This window comes from Oryzias latipes, chromosome 4, assembly GCF_053564925.1.
Source record: "Oryzias latipes strain Hd-rR chromosome 4, Olatipes_Hd-rR_3.1".
Classification (NCBI taxonomy): Eukaryota; Metazoa; Chordata; class Actinopteri; order Beloniformes; family Adrianichthyidae; genus Oryzias; species Oryzias latipes.
The window spans coordinates 28,276,937-28,301,258 of NC_136240.1; the positions used below are offsets into that span (position 1 = coordinate 28,276,937).

The 24,322-nt window shown below is 42.1% G+C and overlaps 2 protein-coding genes across 4 annotated transcripts in view; one reads left to right on the forward strand and one right to left on the reverse strand.

Moving 5' to 3' along the window:
- Positions 1–50: 50 nt before the first annotated feature.
- med8 (mediator complex subunit 8) lies at positions 51–2,620 on the forward strand. Of its 2 annotated transcripts, none has more exons than XM_004068164.4 (7): positions 51–171; positions 304–425; positions 1,454–1,598; positions 1,682–1,822; positions 1,901–1,988; positions 2,060–2,299; positions 2,376–2,620. In XM_004068164.4, the coding sequence occupies exons 1-7, from the start codon at positions 166–168 to the stop codon at positions 2,444–2,446; spliced, it is 813 nt and encodes a 270-aa protein (XP_004068212.1). In that variant the 5' UTR covers positions 51–165; the 3' UTR covers positions 2,447–2,620. The 2 variants fall into 2 exon arrangements, with proteins under 2 accessions (XP_004068212.1, XP_011472635.1); XM_011474333.4 differs by having other exon boundaries at positions 2,063–2,299.
- Positions 2,621–3,767: 1,147 nt separating this feature from the next.
- LOC101156808 (pre-B-cell leukemia transcription factor 1) overlaps positions 3,768–24,322 on the reverse strand; it is a 43,255-nt gene continuing 22,700 nt past the window's right edge. Inside the window, exons 3-9 of one of the 2 annotated variants that reach the window (XM_023954458.2) lie at positions 16,096–16,340; positions 15,681–15,871; positions 13,989–14,124; positions 11,679–11,727; positions 9,841–9,953; positions 8,170–8,259; positions 3,768–6,126 (exon numbers count right to left, since the gene is read on the reverse strand). In XM_023954458.2, coding sequence (XP_023810226.1) covers positions 6,034–6,126; positions 8,170–8,259; positions 9,841–9,953; positions 11,679–11,727; positions 13,989–14,124; positions 15,681–15,871; positions 16,096–16,340 — 917 coding nt within the window. In that variant the 3' untranslated portion in view covers positions 3,768–6,033. Of the gene's footprint in view, positions 6,127–8,169; positions 8,260–9,840; positions 9,954–11,567; positions 11,728–13,988; positions 14,125–15,680; positions 15,872–16,095; positions 16,341–24,322 lie in introns of both variants that reach the window. The other variant, XM_023954457.2, reaches the window with a different exon arrangement.

Below are 24,322 nucleotides of genomic sequence, written 5' to 3' on the forward strand. Positions count from 1 at the left end.
AAAGAAAAAAACAAGAGGATGGGTGGTATGGGTACCTGCTGTAGCCACAAGGGAGCACAAACACACCGTCAGATTTGACCAGAGAAGAAGAAGCATCTCTTTTTTTTGGAAAGCGCAAAGCGGAAGTACAACCTAGAAGACTTCCGGGTCGCTGACAGATCAACAATGCAAGTGAGTCTGAAATAATTTCACTCGGTTGTCTGTGATTCTTCTGACCTACTGTGGACGATACTTTGGACTGATGCTAGCTCGGGCGCTGTGTAATCTGTCCGGGCCTCTCTGCTCGTCCTTTTTGTGTTTCAGCAGCGGGAGGAGAAGCAGCTGGAGACGGCGGTGGAGTCTCTCATCTCCCGGGTGGCTCACGTTAAAAACGCCCTGAGCAGCTTCATCTACAAGCTGGAGAATGAGTACGAACGTCTGACATGGTGGGTCCTCCTGCCCTTATGACGTAACGTATCCCCCCTCCTTTGATTATGATAAATAAAAGCCTGGAAACATGCGAAGTTAACAAGTGAGTGCATATCGTGCGTGTGCATGTGTGCGCGAGCGCACTTAGACTATAAATCTTTGTTGATCCCACAAAAGGGGAAATTACCTTGTTGTTGCCATAGCTCCAATAAAACATCAGATATATATTAATAACACTAAAAATACACTTAAACAATTAACAGCAATCATTTTTGTCCAATGTCTATAAGGCATTGCAGAGTCTAATAGCTGACGGGAAGAAAGATCTGGGAAAGTGCTCCTTCCTGCAACAAGGTGTAAAGGAGCTGCTCAGTACACCCATACAAAGGATGATGATGATGATGAAGAAGAGGAGTGTCCATGATGGAGTTCAGTTTCTGTAACATTTTACTCTCACCCACCACAGTTACCGATTCTAGGAGACATCCCAGAACGTAGCCGGATCTCCGCTCCAGTTTGTTGATCCTCTTCTTGTTCCTGTTTGTGCATTCACACCTCCAGCAGCTCAAACCATAGAAGAGGGCAGACGCAACAATGCCATCATTAAAAAGAGTCCTGAAAACTCAGGAGAACCCCAGTCTCCTCAGTATCTCCTGCGATCTGGGATTGCTTCTCCAGCGGCATGTTGTTGTTGCCAAGCAACAACAGCTGACCGTGTAGACGATGTACCCACAGACCGCTTCAGACCCAGAAAGTGGGGGATAAATAGTCCAAAGGACTAGCAGGCACGCCACTGCACTTGTGTAAAAAACAACAATTCTGTCAAAAAACAGAATAATAATTAGAGAAAAAAAAAAACGAAACTAAAGAAAAACAAGCAAGCCAACACAGATCTATGGTAACTGCCAGCTTGTTGTAGCATTGGTGTCTGTATTTGCGTGCGTGTATTTGTACGTGTGCATGCGTCTTTTAGAAAGTGTTTGTGTCTCCATGTTTACCTGCAAAAGTTTTCTCACCCCCCTCTCAAATCTTTCCTGTCCCTCAGGCCATCTGTTTTGGACAACTTTGCTCTCCTCTCGGGTCAGCTGAACACCATCAACAAGCTGCTGAGGAACGAGAAGACCCCAGCTTTCCGGAGTCAGGTCATCATCCCGCTGCTCCTGTCTCCTGACCGGGATGAGGATTTAGCTGTGAGTGTCGCCGCAACATTTGCAGGCTGTCCTGTGTGGTGAAAGACCTCTAACTATCCTGTCCACCCCCACACCCCCCTCAGAAACTCACAGAGCAACGCGTCCCGGTGTTCAGTCACGAGATTGTGCCAGATCACTTGAGGACCAAGCCTGACCCCGAGGTGGAAGAGCAGGAGAAGCAGCTGAGTGCAGAGGCGGTCAGGATTGGTCCTGAGTTGGCTCAGGTCAGGAGGCGCATGGATGTTTGTTATCTGTTGTCTGTGCTCAGAAGGTGTTTAGTGTTTGTCTGTGCTAATCCACAGAAGCATATCCAGGCTCTGAACAAGCTGTGTTCCAACCTTCTGGAGAAGCTGAACAACCCTCGAGAGGACAGAGAGGGAGATGCTTCTGGTGGGTCGCTCGTTTGTGTAAATCCCTTGTTGTCCTTATTGTAGAAAGAGCTGAGTGTGTTTATCTTCCAGCAGTGCGGCAGAACAAAGCGTCCTTCAACCCCACAGACACCAGTGCCTTGGTAGCAGCTGTGGCTTTTGGGAAGGGACTCTCCAAGTGTAGACCTCCTGGCCCTGTGGCCCCTGGCCACCCAGGGCAGGGGCCCATGATGAGCGGAGGTCCAACGTTACAGCAGGTCACTATTGGTGGCGGGTCAAACCAGCAAGCAGGTATGGGAGGGCCTGGGGCCCCCCAGCAGCAAGGTCAGCCAGGTAGGAAACTGTACTGGTAAAATGTATTAAGTTTTTTGTATTGGAGACACATTTTTATTTCTTTATTTTTGTCCAGGAAAAATGCCAAGCAGCATCAAGACAAACATCAAGTCTGCATCGGGTTCCATTCACCCTTACAACCGGTGATCTCCCCCGCCCGCCTCTTTACTGCTCAGATGCAGGAACATCAGTCTGTTACTGGGTCCACCTTCACGTCCCCCTTTGAAGCTCTCTATACAGCCACTAGGTGGCAGCATGGGATCCTTTATGGCTAAATCTTAACAGCACAATGACATGTTTTCAATAAAACCCAGAAAAGCAGCTTGGTTTGTGTGGCCTTTATTATACAAGTGTCTTTCTCTTGTTTCTGCACTGAAACGACGTGAAAAAACCTGAGCTCCGCTCTTCTGAGTCTGTGTTGCAGCGCTGAGCCTGATGGGGGTGGACGTTGTGTCACAACTTTTAAGGGAGAACGCGAGGAACTATTGCTGTTGACAATGGTGGTGGTGGGGGTTTTATTCCTGTCTGAGTGTTGGCCCTCTGTCTGCTCTGATCCTGTCTGGCTGTATGACCTACATCCACCCTCCGTTCCTTAACTCAGAGTTGAACAAAGACACATTTGTGCTCACAAACAAACCTGAACAAAAGACCGATATGGGAGACACAAAGTCAGAAGTCTCCATAAAGTTACCCTTATTGTAAGTAAATTCTTAAATTTGTATTTTTTGATATACAACTCCACGTCTAATTTCCATTCATCTTTAGAACCCTGCTTTTGGAGATGTAGACATCGTCTTTATCTTTGTGACTTCAAACTAACTGCCCTATACTGAGAGAAACTTTTTACATCAAGATGGACAGGATCTCAAGGGACACCTGAGACAATATTTGGCTTGCCCCATTTTAGTCTCGGCTCAAATTTAACAAAGAAATAATACTAGACAAAAGGAGGGGATCTTCATCATTGGTCAGCCTGTTACCTGAAGGTGATAGAGTACAGGTGTTGACTGCAAAACTTCATCACTAAAAGCTTGAGCTGCAGTGTTGTTTGTTTTCACAAATAAACTAAAGATATGCATCTTTATGTGCAGGAGTGCATGTGCAAATGCATGTGTCACAGCCTCTGTTCACAGATTCTGAGTGCTAATGGGGTCTCTTCCTCATCCTCAAACCTCCGCCTGCTTTTCTTCACCAACAGGGAGGAATGGATGCACAGCTGCTTTTTATCTGATAGAGAGAGATTAGTACAGCTCATTCCTTTGTGTGTACAGGGAGAGAGGGGGCAGTGTTGAAGGAAAGACACTTGTCTGCTGCCAGCGGACACATTTCCCTCACTTCCAAAAGTGTGAAAACGTCCCCTCCACGCTCCCCCAAATGCTCAGCTAGCTGAGGTGAGGCCAGAGCAGTCTGACAGGACAGATTTGTGAAGCAAGCAGTGACAACAGCAAGCAAAACCACCAAAACCAAGTAAAATTTATCCAAGAAATAAAAGGTTTATTTGGACTCACGTGGGCAGTACAAATGAAGGAGCAGTTTTTATCCAGAAGACAGTCTGATTTTGGGTTAAAATGCGATCACGTGCACCTCGGGACAACATGTGCACGGATCCTCCAAGTCAAAATGTTTCATAATTTCACTGTGAAATCCTTATAAAAAAACAAGTAAACATTCAAAACACAGTTGTTTTTCTGAATAAAAAGACATGCAACAAACAAAACAAGTGTGTACAAACTTCAGCGTTTATATTCAAAAGCTAAAAACCTTCATTGGATTGAGATTCATGACGTTAGACACTGAAAACCATTTTTTCTTTTGTCTTCCTGTCTTGCTGCCGTCAGTCCAGCGACTGAGTGCTCCAAGCCTGTGCAGGTAACTATAACACAACTGCCCGTCCCCCTCCCCAGACCTCACGTTCTGAATCTGGGGGTGCGTTCAGCTTGAGTCTGCATGTGCCGGTCTGACTGATGGAACAGCAGAACCCAAAAAGTAAACAAAAAAAGAAAGGACTTTTTCACCAAACAAACACTTGGAGGTTTCTATGCCCTCAGGGATTTTGTTTGACTCCCTCAGTTTATTTTTTGGCTTGAGCACAGAGTGCGAGGACAATCCTGCAGAGCAGTCCAAACTTCCCTCTCCCGCCCCCAAAAGATGAAATCTCAATAAAGCCGCCTGAGCATTTCAAATGATCAGATTCTGGTTTTTGGTATCAGAAAACAGCTGGGTTCCCTCAGTGCCACCCGAGCACAGATTATACTCCCAGTTAAAGGATATGACTGTGCAGATATGATGTCTGGTTGGTTGAATCTATGTGGACTGTGCACAGTGCATGCAACAGCAGAGAGCAATATGGCTGCTTAAAATGCAATGTTTTTGTATTTGGTGTGATGCTGCAGCTGGGGACGCTAACATCTGGATGATGGGGGTGTATGCTCACATCTGGATTCTTGACTGTGCACGCTCACATATGGATGATAGGCCGTTTACCCTCACGTAAAGCTGATAGGCTGGCAATGCTCACATCTGGATGCTTGGCTGTGCACGCTCACATCTGGATGATGGGGCCATTTATGTTCACATCTGGATAGCTGTGCACAATCACACTTGATTTTTCTACTTTTACCATTTTTATGACCAATGTTGTCACTAAGTTAATTCTCTTCATTTTTCAGCTTTTACCCAGACCTTTAATTTCTTTAGAACTTGCTGGAGTCATTTAAATTCCGTATCATCGTCTGCATGGAATTTTGAAAGAATTTTACATTAATACTGGAAACACACAACATTGTGGAGTCCAACATGATGCAGAGAACTTGAGTGAGGCAAGACATTTGAAGCAAAAAATGTCATTATTTGAATAAAATTCAAATAAGTCTTTTCAAAATGTTGTGTTTGGGAAATATTTTTTTTTGTTCAATGTGTGCTGTCTCACTCTTGACATTGGTGTAGATGCAGAGATGAACACCACAAACACCAACCAAATCAGAGGGCTTTGGCTGCCACCTTCTCACTGGAATGGACAGAAAAAAATAGGGGCATGGTCGTCTCGGACCATCTTCATTTATGGGACACCTTTGTGCTTCAGTTAATGTGAAGGAATCACGACGGGATCCATTCTGGGCTGTCCTGTAATCTGAAGAGTCTATAAACTGACGCTCAAAATTTGGTTAGAATCTGACAGGAGTCATGTGATCAAAATTTGGGGGATAAGCGGGAGAATCCATGGGACACAAAACAAACATTCTGAGCTCAACTTTGGCACAGGGTGAAAAAATACAATAAAATTACAATATAAAAGATCCCTGAACGCCACATGAATAAAAAACAAATACAAGGACTACAAAGCAGAGATGTTTCACCTGTGGTCTTTTTAGGGAATTGTGTGATGTTTGTGATGTTTATGCAGATTTTACAAGGACCACACCACAACTTTACTTAGATCTCATGTAAACCCCACAGGACTATGAGTGTATTTATGATAACCTCATGCACACTTTTTATGGATCTGAAAAAAGATTTTATGAGGAGGGGGTTCATGAGAACTTGAAAACCACCAACTGGGTGCACACATATGCGTTTAGTCTGTTGCTGATCGTTGCAGAGGGATAAAATCATTTTTGTTTGATTTGTGGGGGGGGGTTGGAAATTTCCCCAGCTGCACTGTGTCATGTCCACTTGAACAGTTTGAGGGTGGGGGGGAGTGCAAGTCAATTGATAGATGAGTAGATGGGAGTTCATCAGTTGGAGGTGTCCGAGTGAACGCTTCCTGGTCCTTCTGTGGGCGAAGTCACTGAGGAGGGGGTGGGAGCGTCTTGCCAACCTCCGTTAGCCTGTCAGGGAGAAACAAACACAGACAGAGGGGGTGGGGGGGTGGTGGTGGGGGTTAGTGTGAGTAACAACAGAGGACAGAGTCAGCTGACACTGAAGAAATGTTCAGCAGAATGCTGTCAACCAAAGTTGGGCTGAAGGAGAACAGAATTTGTTCATTCAGGATCTGTCATGGCAGCTCTGTCACGCTTTCGTGTCCGGCTCTGTGTGAACATTTGTCTTTTCCATAAAAATGATGTTTGCACAAGCATTTTCCAATAACTCCATGTGATGTGTGCTTTATTTTAACCCCTTGACACCTATTGATGCATCAAACAACTTCAGCGCCAAAATACGTTTAATTTGAAAGCAAACTTGAAACGTGAAATCAAAATAATAAGTGACTCACTTTTTTCATAGCTGGAAATAAATTTAGGCTTCAAGGGGTTCAGACTGCATGCAGTCATCTCATTGATTTTTGTTGGAAAGGTGCTCTAACTCACAATGAAAGGGCTCTGGTTCTGGGACTTTTCTGTGTGGAGTTTGTGTAATGAGACCACAAAATGTTGCTTGTCCCTAAGATTTTCCCCCCCTGTGTTCAGTGTTAAGTTGTTGCCCTTCCTTAACCCTTGTACTATCCAAGGTCCATTAAGTTGAGAGTGGGGTCATCTAGACCCCACTAGACAGTGCTCTGAACCTTTTTTCTTCAATGATTTGTGATCTTCACTGGTGTCCATAATACATGAAATCCTCTTCACCATTATCCACCTTTGTCATGGTAGGAATAGCACGTCAATGTAAGGGTGGGGTCATCTGGACCCCATAAGATGGCCCCAAGGGTTAAGTTGTTCTTCTTCACTTTTTATTTATTTATTTTTTTATATATGTTTGTTGCTTGATCTGTTGGGAGAGGAGCTAGGACTGGCAGCTACCACTGTGATTCCTGTTTCTTTACTTATCGGAAAACAGTCAGATCCGCAACACTTGGAGGTGGTCTCCAAGGGTGCTGCTGTGTCTCAACATCTTTTATTTTCTTAAAAACAATGCAGAAGTTATGTGGTTACATTTGCATGTTCTCCCCGTGCATGATTGGGTTTTCTCCGGGCACTCTGGCTTCCTCCCACAGCCCAAAAACATGCTCCATAGTTCATGTGAAGATTCTAAACTCCCTCTTAGTGTAAATGTGGTTGTGTGGCCATGTGACAGAATGGTGTGGTGACCGGTCCAGTGTTCACCCAATATTCTCCCAACAGTAGCTGGGTTGGTTCTAGCAGCCCCGTGACCCCAAAAACGATTCATCAAGTTCAAAAGATGGATGGATATTTTTTGGTTCAGACATGTGAGCAGATGTTTATTTTATTTATATTTCTCTCTTTTAAGAGTTCCTTGTAAACAAGATTGTGTACCTATGCTCAGTTATGTTTTTTCACCTTAAAAAAATGAACAGCTCTGGGACCAAAATGTGCAAAAATGTTAGTGCAGTCCTCAGAACCTGCAACAACCTCATCCCCCAAAGATCCAATGTTCCTAGTGAGGAAGCATTAAAGGAAAGCTGACTGTGCCGGGAAGCACTCCGGACATTTCCTCGGATTATCGAATGTACAGTGAGGCGCACTGGGGGGGGGCGGCTGGGCTGTCATGGCCATTACCATGGTGGGAACATGATCCAGCAGGCTGTGGTGCTGTCCCGCATCTGTCTGCTTGATTTTCACAGAAAACACACGGCTTGTCGTTGTGAATTTCCCGCCTGTTTTCTGCCGCCAGCTAACCCCCCCCCCCCCCCCCCCCGCCCCCCATCACAACAGTTAGATGAACAGTTTGGCTGTGGAGATTGGGGGTCAGGGGCCCTTGCAGCGGTGGGGGTGGGGGGCTGACCTGCGTGTGCAGAGTTGGCGGTAGCAGGCTGCAGGTGCAGGCCTGATCCAACCTGACAGGCGGCTGACACGTGCGCACGTGCGGTAGACATGCAGAAGTACACCCACGAGGTGAGCGTGCAGAAAGCACCCTGAGCCCTGTGGCTCTGAAATAATTGGGGGGGAGGAAAAAGAAATAAGAAGGGGGCTTACATTGATGCCCTGCGGACTGTACATGTGACTGGCTACGACTCCTTCACTGAACGCCCCCGTCTGACTGATAACATGGCGAAGAGTGTCCACCTGAAACAGAAAAGAAGCCATGAGAGACTGCAGCGGGAAAAAGTAATGAATAACCCCCCCCCACACACACACACACACACAGTGACAGCAGAGCTGCACCCCTGCTCTCATTATGTTCCAGACTGACTGTGGCTGCAGGCGCAGGGGCAAAGAAGCACTCCACCATAGCAGCTTAGAGTCCTTTGACTTGTGGATTTCTGTTGCTGAATCTTTCGAAATAAAGGTACATACACTTCATGCATACTTGAAGAAAATTGACTTAAGACGTTCACAAAAATAGGTGGATTTTGTAGTGGAGTTTAGTATCTTGGGGTCACATCCACAGACAAATATAAACAGGACAGATCATCTCTGATGGCATCCATAAGATTCTGTATCGCACTATTGAATCCTGAAATATGACCAGTAAGTTGAGGAGAGTTAACGCCATCCAACTCAGCAATGTTTACCCTAACCCAGAATGGCAGATTAGGCAGGACAAAACAAAGTGAGAGCTTTGTTGAGTCCACTCCCCTGTCAATTAATAATATGCCAAAACAATTCAGAATTTTGAGTTTCAGTAAAATTAAAAAGACAGATTTAAGAACTGCCTTGAGATTGGTCGTGCAAACTGAAAGTCATTCTAGTCTTTCTCATGTTGTGGATTATGACATTATTTTTCTATCAAGGTCGTCCCCAACAAGTGGTCTGATGGTGAAGCTGCTGTGATTCATGGAAAGAATTGAAGAAAGGGCAAGGAGTTCTGCCTTAAAAGGGTAAAGTTGAATATGTTTTTAAGGTTTTTCTTTTATCAAACAGAAAAGATGAAAAAGTTATCATAAGACAGGAAAAATGGTGTTTCCTCAACATTAAAATAGTAAGAAAAGCTTAATGAGCAAGTGACGGCACTCAGATATAGGGTGAGGAGAGGAGGAGGCCTGAACTAGAACCCTGTGGAACAGCAGTAGAGATGCAGTGAGCATTTTTTCAGAAAGGAGTGTTAAAATTGGAGAGGTGTCAACTGAGAGCCTGTTCTTGCAAATTACAACAACAAAAAAAATGGTGAGTAGCATTAAGAAAGACCAAGATCCAGAGATGCTTACAATTGACTTTTTGCACTTCCAAGTCAAGGCTCAAGTCTTTAGCTGTAATTCCAAGCAAATTCGTAAATCTTTAGCTAACATTTCTAGTGAAATATTCAGTTTTTGGTCAGCAGATTAAGTAAATTCTTAAGTCTTACACCTCTATGAGTCTGTTGTGTAGTCACAAACTGTCATAGTCATTTAAAACAAATAGAGCGAACAGAATAGGAGGGATAAAACTATTTAAATATGGTAAAAGAACCATATTTTTACAAGTCCCAAAGCCAGGTAATTGTCAAGTGTTTTCAAGAGTCCCTTGCATTTAAAATTTAAGTAAGACAGAAGTCCGAGACACATGTCCAATTCTTCATCTCTGATTTAATTTAGAGAGGAAGAGTTCAATGTAGCCAATCGAATGGAGAAGAGAACACATTTAAAGGAAGAGCATGCTAACAGTGGAATGTTAAAGTGTATACGTTCTTATATTTAAAAGAACATTTATGCATGCTGTCACACTCACCTGTGACTGAACATTGGCTCCCACCTGTGCCCCTTGGAAGGAGTCCCCGTTGAGAGCGTGCACACTCATGAACAGGTCCCCTGAGTTGGATACGTTAAAAGAAGCAGCAGAACCTGTAATGAGACAGGAGTATGTAAAGGTCAGCCATGATGTTGTCACACATAGGGAGCGTGTAAACCTGCATGCTCATTCAACACAAACACAAGGAGCAGAGAAACATCCTCCTTCGTCTTTCAGGAGGATTTGGCTCCTCCTTGTGTGAGCATGTGAAGGCTGCAACCAATCTCAGTTCAGAACACAGAGACAGTAGTGGAGCCATATGTCCTTTTGGATCCCTTCTTTCAGAAAAGCACATTAGCCACGTTAAATGCTAAATATACCGTATTTTCACGACCATAAGGCGCACTTAAAAGTCTTAAACTTTCTACAAAATGTAGGGGACGTCCTAAAAAACAGTGTGCCAAATGTGTTGTTATGGGACTTTAGCAGAGGATGTAGAAGAAGACGGCATGAGAACGTAACATTTGTTTTTGACATGTGTGTTGCAAGGTGGTGGAATGAATACATGGAAGCTCTTTTCAATCCCAACAACAATTCTTCCATGCCAAAACAGGAACTCTGCACTTTAGGGCTGGGCCAATCATTGGTGGGTCTGAGGTCTTTGAGGTGCCAAGAAATGTCTGTGACTTGAGTAACACGTTTCTAAAATATGGCTTGAACATCAATAGTCAGTAGGTCTGGAATGGAAAATTGGAGTTCTGGTTTACCTCTTTCAACATAGGGACATATGTTTCATATGGACAAGCAGGTGTGTTTCACAGAAAAAAAAAACACATTCCTCAACCTCTGCTGTCCGCAGAAATAAAACACAAATGTCGCAATTATCCATGCTCTTGTTTTAGACTAACTGCCCTGTCATACTACCTTCATACTGATATAATGAACATGTGGAACCTCTTATTTTTAACACACTGATGGAAATCAATACAAATTCACATTTGTGTCGCACACATTTCTGAAACGAGAACATTTCCCAAATGAATCGTTTGATTGCGTAAAGTTTGATACCGGGCAGAATTAGCAAAAATTGACGAGTGCTTCCTCTTTCAGGTAGTAATTAGCAACAGCTTCTGTGGTTTTAACAGCAACAAATTCCAATGAACTGAACTGGTTCTACTGAACTAGTTAATAGCAACCAACTTGGATGAAACAATAAGGCCCAATCCAAATTCTTCCCCTACCCCTCCGGCTTTTCCCTTTCCCTTCAGTTGTTGGGGCATTTGGAGGGTTAGGGGTGTTCGAAATAGTGGATATGTTCTGATGCACAGACGTTTACATGTAAATGTACGTAATGACTCCAAAAACCCAATCTACCCCGTTGGACATGTAATAGTAGAATACAGGGAAGACAAATTGGCCTCAACAGCCATCATGAACCTTTTGTGTAGTCCCTTGACGCGGCTTCAGTTGTGGACTGGTACTTAAAATAAGAAACTGAACTGAATTGAATCTGGTTACTCAGGACCAAAGGAACAGGACAGTCAGGGTTTGGAGAATGGGGTGAGTTTGGGGAGTGGCAGGTTCTGCATTTGTTGACTAGATAATTTAATAAGAAAATTAGTAAGTAATGTTTGTCTTTAAGTACTTTCTTAATCTTTACAAACGCCATGAATTGCTGGCAGTAAACCACAGAGAGGAAGCACAGAGCCGGAGACTTCCTGTCTCACCTGCAGAGTTGGGAGTGGAGGGTGAGTTTGCTTGGCTTCCATGTGAGGATGCATTAGCCGCATTGACGGCAGTTCTCGCAGCGTACATGTTGGCCTCCTCCTGGAACTTACCAATGTTTTTCTTGTATCTGATTCTTTTATTCCCAAACCAGTTGGAAACCTGAGCAGAAAAAACAAAATGAAGTTAATTGTTTGAATAAAGGAGAAATGAAGGAGCCCAAAACACAAATGCTGCGCTTTGCTCACATGGGCTTTAATGGTGTTTGTAAGACTGCAGAGAGCCACTGTCAGCAGCGGGCTGCACAAGCTGCTGCTGTGAATCTGCATTAGTGTCGAAGTAAAATGATTTGCCATTAAAAGTCTCATTATGTCACCATGACTGCAGCTGTCATAAGATTTCACGGAAGCAACAATCAGTCAACATCGACTAGAGCTGTTATGCCTAATGGACTCTTTGTAGAGTCTCTGTGATGTGGAAAACCGAAAGAAAACGATAAACAGTATAAAAAATAAAAACCAAAGTTATGGAGTGTTGAAGTTCATTCATCTGAGCAGGAAAGACAACTAGAAACTCGAAAGACCACAAGAACAGGAGAAACGTAAAACTGTGGACCAACACAGAAGGAAGAGAAAGACAGGACTAAAATACAAACAGACAAGACGAGACACAGGTGAACACAATCAGGACAGAGGGGGACCAAAGTAAAACTCGATACGACACAACACAAGAACCTTTCAAAATAAAACAGGAAATAAACTAGCTAGAAGCTGAAGCTTAAATACACAGTGGACCAAATAAAAGTAAAGGGCTAAACTAGTTTAATGTTTTTCCAGAAATTGCGAACAACCTTAATGAATGTTTTCAATCTGAGATGGAAAAAAACCCACCAAAACATATGACACAAGCATTTATTTTTTCTTGCTTACAAATCAGAGCCTTTCATTGAAATTTGTAATGAAAATGTTTTCCACTGGTAAAAAGCAAAAAAAGTGTGTAGCAGCACAGAAAATATTCAAAAATGAAGTCCGTGTTAAAGCTTAGCTTGTCACTTTGTGATGGACGGTAGTTGATACTTGAAACTGGTCCAGACAAAGTTTTCAGGACAGTCTGTGTCTAAAAAATAAACATTAACATAACACTTAATAAAGCTTTATAGCTTTTCTTCTGTATTTATCCCACGAAGGGAAATTCTTTCACGGCATTTGACCCATCCGCTAGGGGAGCAGTGAGTTGCAGCCGAACCGCGCTTGGGAGGCAGTAGCATTAAGGGTCTTGCCTAAGGACTCTCACTGGGTGATGTTAATTGCTTGCCATTGATATGGTAAGTGCCCCCAGTACCATTGCTCATTCCCCTCCAGGAATCGAACCCTGGTTTCCTGCATTGTAGCATCCCACTTTACCAACCGAGCTACCCAGCTGTCGTTTCTGGAGAAGTTATTAACTGGATCTAATTTCTTTTAAGAAAAATCAAATTGTTCTAGAGCAGCAATATTTATTAAAACATACAAAAACAGCTCTGGTGGATGTTCACTTGGTGTCTCATTTTAGGTATAAGTTCACATATGTTAGCTGTCAGGCTTTAATCTAAGGAAATCCTCTGGATTAATTGAAGTGCATTGTCAAATTTGTAGTGATTTTGGGCACGTGCAAGTCAGCTTTAACAGTAATCAGATATCATGCGAGCCAAAATAATTATATTAGGTCCAAACCGCTACCCTTGAGTTTGACATGTGTGGATTAGGCCAAGACTTTCTTTACAATATTTCCTCCATTATGCATGTTTAGCCTCCACACCGTTCAGTCAGCATCAATAACTGAGACCAGTTAAACCTAGTTGCATGTTTTAGTCTATAATTTGATGTAGACCCTAACATATTTCCTCACCTGTCAGTTTCCCTGACAGATCGTCTAACAAAGCACATTGAAACATTCACCTTGGTATTCTATTTTTTTTTTTTATTATTTATTTATGTTTTCAGTTTTACAGTACAAAACAGTACAATAAACATTTTAATTTGAATTTGCATAGAAGTTCTTAATACACAAACACAGAAAAGTGTTTTTTTTTTTTTTTTACAAAATATAAGAACATTGAACTATAGGGAGTGACCAGTAATTATACATTTGTTTGTATTTTTGAAATAATATGTGACATATTTGAATTAGTATATTGGACCCACTTTTTCCAGCATAACATAAACCAGTTTTCTCTGTTGTTCAAATGTGCCGTTAGTTCTTCAATTTTATATATTTCTAATGTTAATTCCCACCATATTGTTAAAGTTGGTACATAATGGGAAAGCCAATTTTTAGTCAAGCACTTTTTACTTGCAACCAACAGGCACCTTGGTATTCTTAGATGAAAAATTGTTGTTCGGACACTCTGGGATGTAAAGAATGGTGTGAAGAGGGGGCTGTACCTGGGCCACTGTGATAGAACACTTCTTTGCCAGCTCCTCTTTGGCCTCCTCGCTGGGGTAGGGGTTACTGAGGTGTGAGTAGAAGTACTCGTTCAGTATCTCTGTAGCCTGCTTGTTAAAGTTTCTCCTTTTCCGCCTGTAAGTAAGAGAGCAAATGAGACGCAATGAGACAGAGCGGCTGTGAAAGAAAGCCACAAGGCAGAGGAGTGTTTTACAGGACGACAGAACTACAGTGACACAGTCAACCACACCAGCAGTAAGACAGATCTAAAGGAATACAGCAAGGCAGAGAAGAAGAGTAGCAGGGAGACAGTGTCAGCATGGCAGCTAGACAGAGCAGAAGCAAGACTGGCAGCAAAGAAGAGCAGCAGCTGGAGTGATGGTGAATCAGGGACACGCAGACAAGGAGAGGCTATGCAAGGCAGTTAGACAGAGCAATGGCAAAGAGGAAAGGCAGTGAGAAAAAACAATAGCTAAACAAAGTTACAGAAAAAAGGAGTGCTGGTGGGGGTTTTGAGACAAATGAGACAAACTGACAGAGGACCATTTAGCCAGAACAGCTGTAAATCACAGAGACAGTTCGACAAAGTGATGGCAAAACAGAGAGAAAGCAAGACAAAGCCACAAAGAAGCAGAATGGTACCAAAGCAGGAAGACAGAGCAACGGTGAGATGATGCTTCCGAGTTCAGTTTAGAATTTTATGTTTACTTTACAATTACCGGTACGAAGCCCATTGAGACGACAGTTGTTGTGATTCTGGGCTATATAAATAAAATTGAGTTGAATTGAATTGAACAAAAAAGAGTAAGGCTGAGCAGTCATGAGACAAGATGACATTAAGAAAGTGAACCAGAGTGGTACTGAAGCAGAAGAATGTGATCGAGCATTGGATAGATGGTAAGAGAGACTAACAGAAATGAAACGAGCAGTGAGATAGAGAGACAGACTGACAGAGGAGCTTTTCAGAGCAAGATAATGTGAAAAGCATCTATTGGATGCCTTTTAAGTACGGTGGCTCTGAAGTATCAATCACATAAACAAACCACTCAAGTAAACATAGTAAATATCACAACGACAATTCAATGAGCAAAACTAATATTAAAAAAGCTAATAAAAAAACAAAAAAAAAAAAAAAACTGACTAAATCAAAATAAAGTTCTATAAAACCCAAATTATATGAATAGAAAATAGAATAGAAAATAGAAATGAAACGTTTTGGAAAACAAAAACAATTTCCAGAAATTTGACTGAAATGCTAAAAAAATGAAACAAAATAAGAAACTAGAAAAGAGAGGTACTATGGCACGTTTTTCAGAATAAAAAAAGTGACGTTATTTTATTTATTTGGGTGAATCTGAGACAATCAAATACTTATAAATGCAATAGTAAATCTTGCAGTCAGAAATGCGATTAATTATTAACCTCATTTGATTTAATAATCAAAATAATTTTTTCTGACATTATATTTTGCCAAACATAATTTCTACTTTCTGCAGAACCAAACATCCAGCCTTTTAACAGAGGAAACTGGTAGATATGCTTCCTGCTGCTGAGAAAATTTGTGATTTGTTGTCCCAGAGCTAGATACATACAGATCCACCAGCAGCCATGAGCAGAGGTGAAGAACTTTCATCTAGAGGGAAGGTTCACGTTTGGGCTGCAGGGTAAGGCATGTGCAGTATTGAACTCACCTGGCATCCAGGAAGCGGGAGCGCAGGATCATGACAGCCTCGCAGGTGCTCTGCTTCAGCTGCATCTGGATGGAGCTGAACTTGCGGTGGATGATGTTCACCATGCGCTCAATCTCTTTGGGTGAGATGGGCCGCGTGCGTGACTGCTCTCGCAGCAGGTTCATCACATGCGTGGTGAACTCGTTACAAGCCTGCAGAGAAGGAGCAGAGTTACAACGAGAACGATGATGCCGCCTCCTGCAGGCTGCAGAATAAAGCTTATGGGCTGCCAGTGAAGGTCCATTATTATAATTAGTCATTATAATACTGCATTAGGTTAATGCAGTTTATATTTTCATATTTTTTCTTTGGAAAGAAGCAAAGAAACCTTCAGAGGTTCCCATCTTTCTTGGAAAGTTGAAGATGCATGTCTCACTTGCTCATATTTCTCCAGCTCTGTGTGGTAGATCTGTCTAATCTGGGACAGCTTGGCCCTGTAGTCTGAGTGCTCTGCAGAGTTGTCGGCCCCCACCCCTCCTGAAGCAGCCGCTGCAGCTGCTGCTGCCACCGAGCCTCCGCCTTTGTCTGGACCAGACACGCCCTCCGCTAGCAGCATATTGTCCAGCCGCATGAGCTGAGGGTCCAGAGGTTCTTCTTCCTGGGCACCACGGATACTCAGCACTGCCAGAAACAGAGGTCAGAGGTCAGAGATGAAAACAAGCGGCACACACGTAGGCATGTGCACATCAACAAGTGACCTGAACTAATGACTTTGTTCAGATAAAGCAGTATCCCCTCATAAATGTCTCCATCAAATTAAATATTCTTGCTAATTGAAGAGCCACCAGCTGAGAACCTGTAGCTGATGGTTCCATGCTGAGAACCTGATATCATCACTTTAAAACCTTGTCAATTTCTCACTAAGAACCTGAGAAACTGACAGCTTGATGGGTCTACACTTTTATGGCTTATGAGAATTGCACATGCAGTGAAGGGTGGAGATGAGATGGAGACTGGTGATGCAAAAGCATCTCCTCATTGGGTGAGGGGGGTCAGTGAGAGCACATCTTTCCAAGCTTCCCTTTTAGCAGATTTTCTCTCTTCCTAAAGCTGCTGCTCTTCACAATGAGGCGCCTAAAGCTTTGGAACTGGCACTCTTGTGTCTCCCACTTCCAGCTGAATTTTTGAGTTTAGATGAATCATTTTGTGTGGGTTGTAGAAGTTCTTGGTGCAGAGGAGACCAGAAGATCCACTGGAAGGAACAATAGAAAAGTAAAATCTGTATAAATTGTAAAGTCATGGAAAAATGGGAAAATTTCTGTTTTAAAGGCCAAGGAAATGCATGCATGTTGGTAAAGTGAACACCAGCTTTTCTGTACTCCTTCACACTCATGCTAATCAGCTACTCTCCAGGATCTGGCTTCATCCCTGCTGATCCAGATTCCCCAAGGAGCTTCTGTTGGGGGGGAGAGTGTGGAATAATGTTGGCTGTGTTCTGTCATCCCTCAGTGACAGTACGCTGTAGCACAGCGTCCCCCACACACTTCAACAGGGTACAAGCTGTAAAATCTCCTGCACCCTTAATCCACCTGCAGAGCATCTTGCAAGGACATCTGAACTCCTGATTGAACTGACATGTGGGAAGGTGGGGGGGGGGGTCTTATTACGGTACTCTGACATTATAAGAGAGTCTGGAAATCAGAAACAATGATTACTTTTCTGCAGCCTGAAAATGAAGCCATCATTAAAGCAGAGGGGGACAATAACAGACACTCCAAATTAATGAGCAGCGATAATGAGGCTCTATAAACAGGCTCATCATTAAACAAGGACAACCTTTCTGGCTAAATGCATGCAGCCTGACTAACAGTCTGACTGATTAGGAGCCTGACTGATTAACAGTTTGATTAGTTTAATAGTCTAATATGGCTAATGTAAACACAGTGGGTTACCAGTCTACACTCACAAACCATTTTAGTAGGCACACCTGTCAAACTGCCGTTAGCGCAAATTTATAATCACCCAATTACATGATAGCAATGCCATACATTTAGGAATGTAGACATGGACTATGTCCGAATTCCTTCACTAATAACTACATAGTGCACTATAGTGCGTTTGCAATTTTGTAGTGCTGTCTGAATCTACAATTCCAAAATGGAGTGCCCCAGAAGTCTGCAAAAAAACCAGTGTGCATCCATGCTTACTAGATTGGCAAATATAGACCACAATGCATTGCGTTTGAACAACACTGGTTTGTGCTCTGTTGTGGCTGCATTTATCTTTTTTCTCTTTATATCCATCCATCCTTACATTTTTTTTTTTTTTTTTACTGTTTTTATTTGTTTGTGTTTTTATTTGTACTTTTATTTCTTTAGATCATTTTGGATTTTTGGGGGCCATCACAGCATGCCTAAATCCATCCGGCCTTGTATGACATCACTGTTAGGTCTAAAATAAAAGGCCTCTTCATGTGGCTTTTGCTTTGTTTGACATCAGAAAGGATTTGGACTCGCAAAAAAGAGAATTGTGGTAGACACTTCTTTAATGCCTGAAGGGAGTGTTGAAGCAGGATGGGTAACAACATTCTTCAACGCTGCAGGACAAAAAAAAAAAAAAAAAGAACAATCATGAATCTTCTCAGACTTCTTCCTGTTGGAGTGCAGGGTTTTATGTCCCATTTTGGGCAGCCAAGTTCTGCTGAACAAAGAAACAACACAGATGAAGAAGAATAAGCTGGCATCATTCAATGGACGGTGAAGATGTGAAGCAGCTCAGCTCATCCGACCAAGTGTCCCGTGTCACACTGTGCCCAGCTCTAGATAGTGGCGGCGGCGGGGGGTTGTGCATCACCTCAGGCATGTGGACTTGGCCCGCCTTGTCATGCAGAGTTGCGCTGATCTGCACCAGCTTATTAGAGCCATTCCTTCAAGGGGGCAGACGAGCACGTCACGGAAACCAGGCCAGGGGAGGGTGACCACACTGCCACCATCAGCATGAGCAATCACAGCCTCACTCTGCCCCCGATGTCCCTTGGATTTCCTGTCACTCTGTGTTAGTGGAAGTTACTATCTGTGGCACCAGAAGAGGAATTCGGTCGGGACTCGCATGATCCGGCAGCAGCACTCTACCCCGGCTGCAACTCATGCATGCAGGACCCAGTCTGCAGCAGCTAAAGCCAGTGTCAGCACCATCATCTACAGTCACTATTGAGCACGTGCAATTTCAAATAATCTATGCATCCACACATTCTGGAAAAGAGTATACTCAATCTGCTTTCTAACAGCCAGACAATTCATATTTAGCTACTTAGAGGTATACAAAGCCACATCTGCAGTGGCTCATGAAAGGCTTGTGAGCTGCAGCAGACAAGCTAAGTGTGCATGCCCCTACTCACTGAGAGTCCCCTGTGTCTTGTGACCACACAGCAGGTCAGAGACACGGAGAAACCTCTCTCCGTCACAGAGGGGGAATCTCCTGCTCCTCACATGTCCTTTCACATAAACTCTTTTAAGACGTGAACATGCTATCCATCCACCCACCCATCTTCCAACCCTACTTAATCCCTTGTGGGATTGCTGGAGCCTATCTCACCTACTGTTGGGTGACGCCAGGGTACAGCCTGGACAGTGAAATGCAAACAAACAGTGCAAACCCCTCTAATCACTGATAGATGAAAGCACAGGGGCTGGTTCATGCTGCTATTTTCAAGAAATGTTGGCAGTAAAATAAGTCAGCAGCTTCTGTGGTCAGTATTGTGCAGTTCGCAATGATAACACACAAAGTAATAAAAACGAAGTACCGTTTGTTTGTTCCCTATGATCAGTCTGACTTAACCCACCTTTGTGTTGTGAACTTGCTTATTTTAAAAGGACAGACTAAAATGTGTAAAAAAATCTCTGAAATCTCTGGCTTTTTTAGGTTTTCTCACTGAAATGCCATATTTGGACATAAATCCAAAGCTCAGAATTGTTTTACATCTATAAAAGTGCTCTTTTTCCCAATATCCTCCTTTATGTTTTGTATATCATTTTCTATGACTTTTTCTATTTTGATGTATTTTGTTTAATCAGTTTTTTCTCTAACTTACTCATTGCACAAATATTTTCATAGTTTCTGCACTTTTTTGTGTAAATTTTAACCCTTCTCTCTTTTCGTACAATTCATTCTTTTTTTGTCTTACAGTTTTTCTAGATTGATTTCTTTATTCTGACTTTTTCTTTTGCCCCATTTTTTAACATCATTTCCATTTCTTCTTTTTTGCCTCGCCTTTGTCTGCCTCAATTTAATTTTGCAATTAATATTTAAGTCAAGAGAATTACTACTTTTTACAATATATTTTTCCTTATTTTTTTATTTTGAGTTTTTCTTTATATTTTTCTTTCAATTTTGTCTTTCATTTTACTGCTGTTTTGTCATTTTTTTTCTTTATTTTCTGCTTTTTGTAATATTGTTTTTTTTAGATAATGTTGATATTTTTAAATTTCTTTTCCAAATGTAACTTTTTTTTCAATTTTTACATTTTCCTTCAGTTTTCCTAATTTCCTTTAGTTTCCCCTCCTTCCACTGGACATGTGAATCTCCAGGTAAACACAACAGCATGTTAGGTTATGATAAATTACCCACAACAGAGCAAAGAGGCACCTCCAGCTCATCTCCTAATGGGACGTTGATTAATAAAGAACATATTTGGTTCTGTGCAGGTTAGCTGCTATACCTTCACTCCTTCTGGGTTTTTCCACACAGTTTTGAGCCAGATGGTAGCAGAGTAAAGCAAAGACGTTTATGGATGGGTTTAGTTGTCTGCGAGTGGATGCATCAGAATGGAGCAGGGCAAGAAGCTTTTGGGTTGTCTTTGTAGGTTTTAAGTCACATCTAAAAGCTTTTACAATTTTGCATCTGTTCCTCATTCATAACAATTTGAATAAAGAAAAACCCAGAAATGCAGTTTTAAGCTGACATTTCTTTGTATATGTCCTCCATCATGACAAAAATGCCACAAAAACATGTTAAAACATCAAAACCACTATTTTCTTTAGAGTGGAAATGCAAGAATCCTTAATTGTACTAAAATACTAGACAGACATTTTTATTGGCAGACAGAGTACAGCCCATCACTATAATTAAACTGTGTAATGTAGATGTACTACTGCTTTACACATAACTACCCTGTCTTACGGCATTTTTCACCAATCATACAATCTTTGTCTTGATGCTCCAACCTGCAGCTGTGTTTGAAATGAGCAGTAAGAGGATCATGGCTACCAGACACAAAAGGACATGCACTGTTCTCTTGTAGTAATGAGTGATGACACATCTGCTTCATGAACCAGCCTGAACTCTTCTATTTTTTATTTAGAGTTTTGAATATAAAAATTAATAAGTGAAGCATCTCAGGCTGCAGCTTTTTTAAACTTCATTTCAATGTACGCTGGGTTCTACGCAGTAGCCCTTCCACCACCACCAGGGCTCATTCTTGTCTGAATGCTGTTATGCTAATGCTGCAATCCACCGGTTTTTGAGTGTAGCAAAGCAATTTTCTAAAGGAGAGCAGAGCAGATCTTTTAGACGCCAGAGCAATTTACGGCCGACAATTTTCCCCGGCTGTGAAAAGAGAGCTCTCTCTGTAAAAGTACCTTCACGGAGCCATCATGGGGGTGGGGAGTGTAACAGGGCGTGCTTACAGGGGAAACTGCTGTCAATCCGGCCTTTGATTATCACAGATCTGTAGTGAGATCATGATGGAGGGAGCACCTCACAAACATACCGCTCACCTCCCCCTAGGTTTACATTACTAACGCAGCAGTTACAAAATTACATGTGTGTGTTTGTGTGGCGGGGAGATCTTGATCACAAAGCTCCTTATGAGTGATTGGTTTGTTGGTCCTTGAGCTTAATTATGTCCCAAACTAGCATCATATGATCAATGTAACAAGCTGATTCTTCCTGTTTATCTTATCTTTTTCTGGAAATGGTTTCTAAGTTTAAGTCCAAGTCCCACAAGTTGTCAAATGTTTCTTTTGGAGGGAAAAAAAGTCTTCCCCTGATGGGGGGGTGAAGTGCAGTCCCAGCAACTATCGAGAACAAGTTGATGTTCTTGTCCTTCAGTCTTGATTCCTTTCCGAACAAAACATCACATTGCACAGTCATGGTGACCTCTGATTGGAAGATCGCAGGTTCAATTCCCGCCCTGCCTGACCTCGTCAAAGTCTCCTTGGGCAAGACATTGAACCCCACTTTGCCTCGGGTGGTCATAGGTTGGCGTCAGTTTTTGGCAACAAAGTCTCCATCAGTGTGTGCATGGGTGAATGGGACTGTGACTGTAAAGTGCTGAAAAAGTATTTACCATGTGAAAACATTTATATAATAACCTGCATGTTTTCTGCCCAGACATTCCACCCAATTTGTCCTACAGTAAGTTAATTTTCTCTTCTTTTCAGATAAACCACTGCTCTTCTGCAGAAACTATGTCCTAGACAACAACAGTTTTTTTTTATTTTGGCTAGAAATGGCATACTGGTAATCATAATTAAAAGACCACTGGGAACTCTTTGAAAATAGATTAAAAGATGATCGATGTGGGACTGTAAACCCAGTTTTCTTTTTCTTTTTAATTTCCAAAAGTGGATTCTGATGATCCTCTCAAAACAGGATGTTAGGGTTAAACTAATCTGTCTGTCACCATCCTTTTTTCAGGAGAGGTAGAACTTACTGTGGTTGAATTGGAGGAGGAAGTGTCACGATGTGGACTTTTTTTCATCTTTAGGAACTTCATAGCTGATTGAATTCCAACTCGTCTGATAATATATAAAATAGGATTTTCTGATTGTCACACATTTATGGAGTAATGTTATCTAAACTAAGATAAACAAAAGGCTTAGGGACTGGCCTGATTGTGTCTGAATACTTCTAGAGTTGCTCAGAGGTGACATCACGGCGTGGTAAGTAAGTACGTCTTTATCTGAGCTGCTGCCAGATGAAGACGCTTCATACGGAAGACAAAAGCATTAATCTGAATTCCTTTATCCACCTCCTGAATCATTTGAAAGAGCTGAGCGTGATCCGGAAACCCCCCAAAAAAGTCTTCATCTGAGGGCTTTGGTTCTGACAGACGGTCTAAGAACTCGGACAAGATGGGGACGCCTTAAAACGCCTTCTTTCACAGATTCTTCACCTCACTCTCAGTTCACTCTGACTCCACAATCATTATAGGAGGAGACTTCAACCTTGTTTTGGACCCTGAACTTGACAGACTCAGCACAGCAGCAAATCAGCGTACATGGCGATCTGCAAGTATTCTCAAGCAGTACATGAATGATCTGGGTCTCTGCGACGCGTGGCGCTCATGTCACCCAAACACTAAAGGGTTCACCTTTTTTTCTCCAGTTCACTATTCACACTCCCGTTTAGACTATTTATTAATCAGTAACTCTCTTTTAAAAAATATTCAAAGCTCCAATATCCATCCAATTATTATCAGTGATCATGCACCAGTCTCTGTAAACATTTCTAGGGAAAAATCCACACCCTCTGGTACAACCTGGAGGTTTAATACGTCTCTGTTAAAGGACCAGGAATTTCTTGAATTCTTTAAAAAAGAGTGGGCAACCTTCTTAGACTTCAACAATACTCCAGACATCCCACCGTGCGTTCTTTGGGAAGCAGCAAAGGCAGTCATGAGAGGGAAAATCATTTCTTATTCATCGCACAAAAAACGCAAAGAGAAAGCAGATTTATTAGAATTAGAAAATAAAATCAAAACCCTGGAGACTGCTTATGCTGCTTCTGCACAGGAGCACATTCTGAGAGATCTGAAAAATTTAAAGCTGCAGTTAAATGACATCATTAATAAACAAACACAATTTCAAATACAAAGGCTACGACTTGAAAGATTTGAAAACTCTAATAAATCTGGCAAATTTCTGGCTAATCAGCTTAAAATTAACAGAGAAAAATCATCAATCACCTCTATTATGGACCAAACAGGAAATGTCACCCATGACCCGGTCAAAATTAATAACGCATTTGAAAACTTTTATAAAAACCTGTACACACCGCAGATCAATCCGTCAGAGCAAAGTATTGACTCATTTCTTAATAATGTAAACCTACCCAGGCTAAATGAGGATCAAATCACAAACTTAGATTCTCCGCTCTCGCCGTCTGAACTTCATGAAGCTCTGTTACTTATGCCCAATGGTAAAGCACCAGGGCCTGACGGCTTTCCTGCTGAGTTTTATAAAGAATTCTGGGAACAACTGGCACCAACATTTTATAAAACTGTCACATCTATTAATGAGAGCCAATCAATGCCACCTAACATGAACTCAGCCAACATAATTCTTCTTCTAAAACCAGACAAAGATCCCACTAGTCCTTCAAGCTATCGCCCTATTTCTCTAATCAATGCAGATGTAAAAATTATCTGCAAAGCACTAGCACAGAGAATAGAAAAAATCACTCCTCACATAATTCACTTCGACCAGACTGGATTCATCAAAGGCAGACACTCGGATGATAATGTCCGTAGACTAGTTAATATAATAGACTTTGCCACCATTAAAAACCAGGAAATGACGGTACTATCGCTGGATGCTGAAAAAGCCTTTGACAGAGTTAATTGGAAGTTCCTTATTGCTGCCCTCCAGAAGTTTGGTTTTGGA

Excerpts from the sequence above, each read along its gene's own strand:
- med8 (XM_004068164.4), top strand. Across the intron at positions 1,823-1,900 it reads TTGGTCCTGAGTTGGCTCAG|AAGCATATCCAGGCTCTGAA; the intron begins GTCAGGAGGCGC and ends GCTAATCCACAG. Across the intron at positions 1,989-2,059 it reads CAGAGAGGGAGATGCTTCTG|CAGTGCGGCAGAACAAAGCG; the intron begins GTGGGTCGCTCG and ends TTTATCTTCCAG.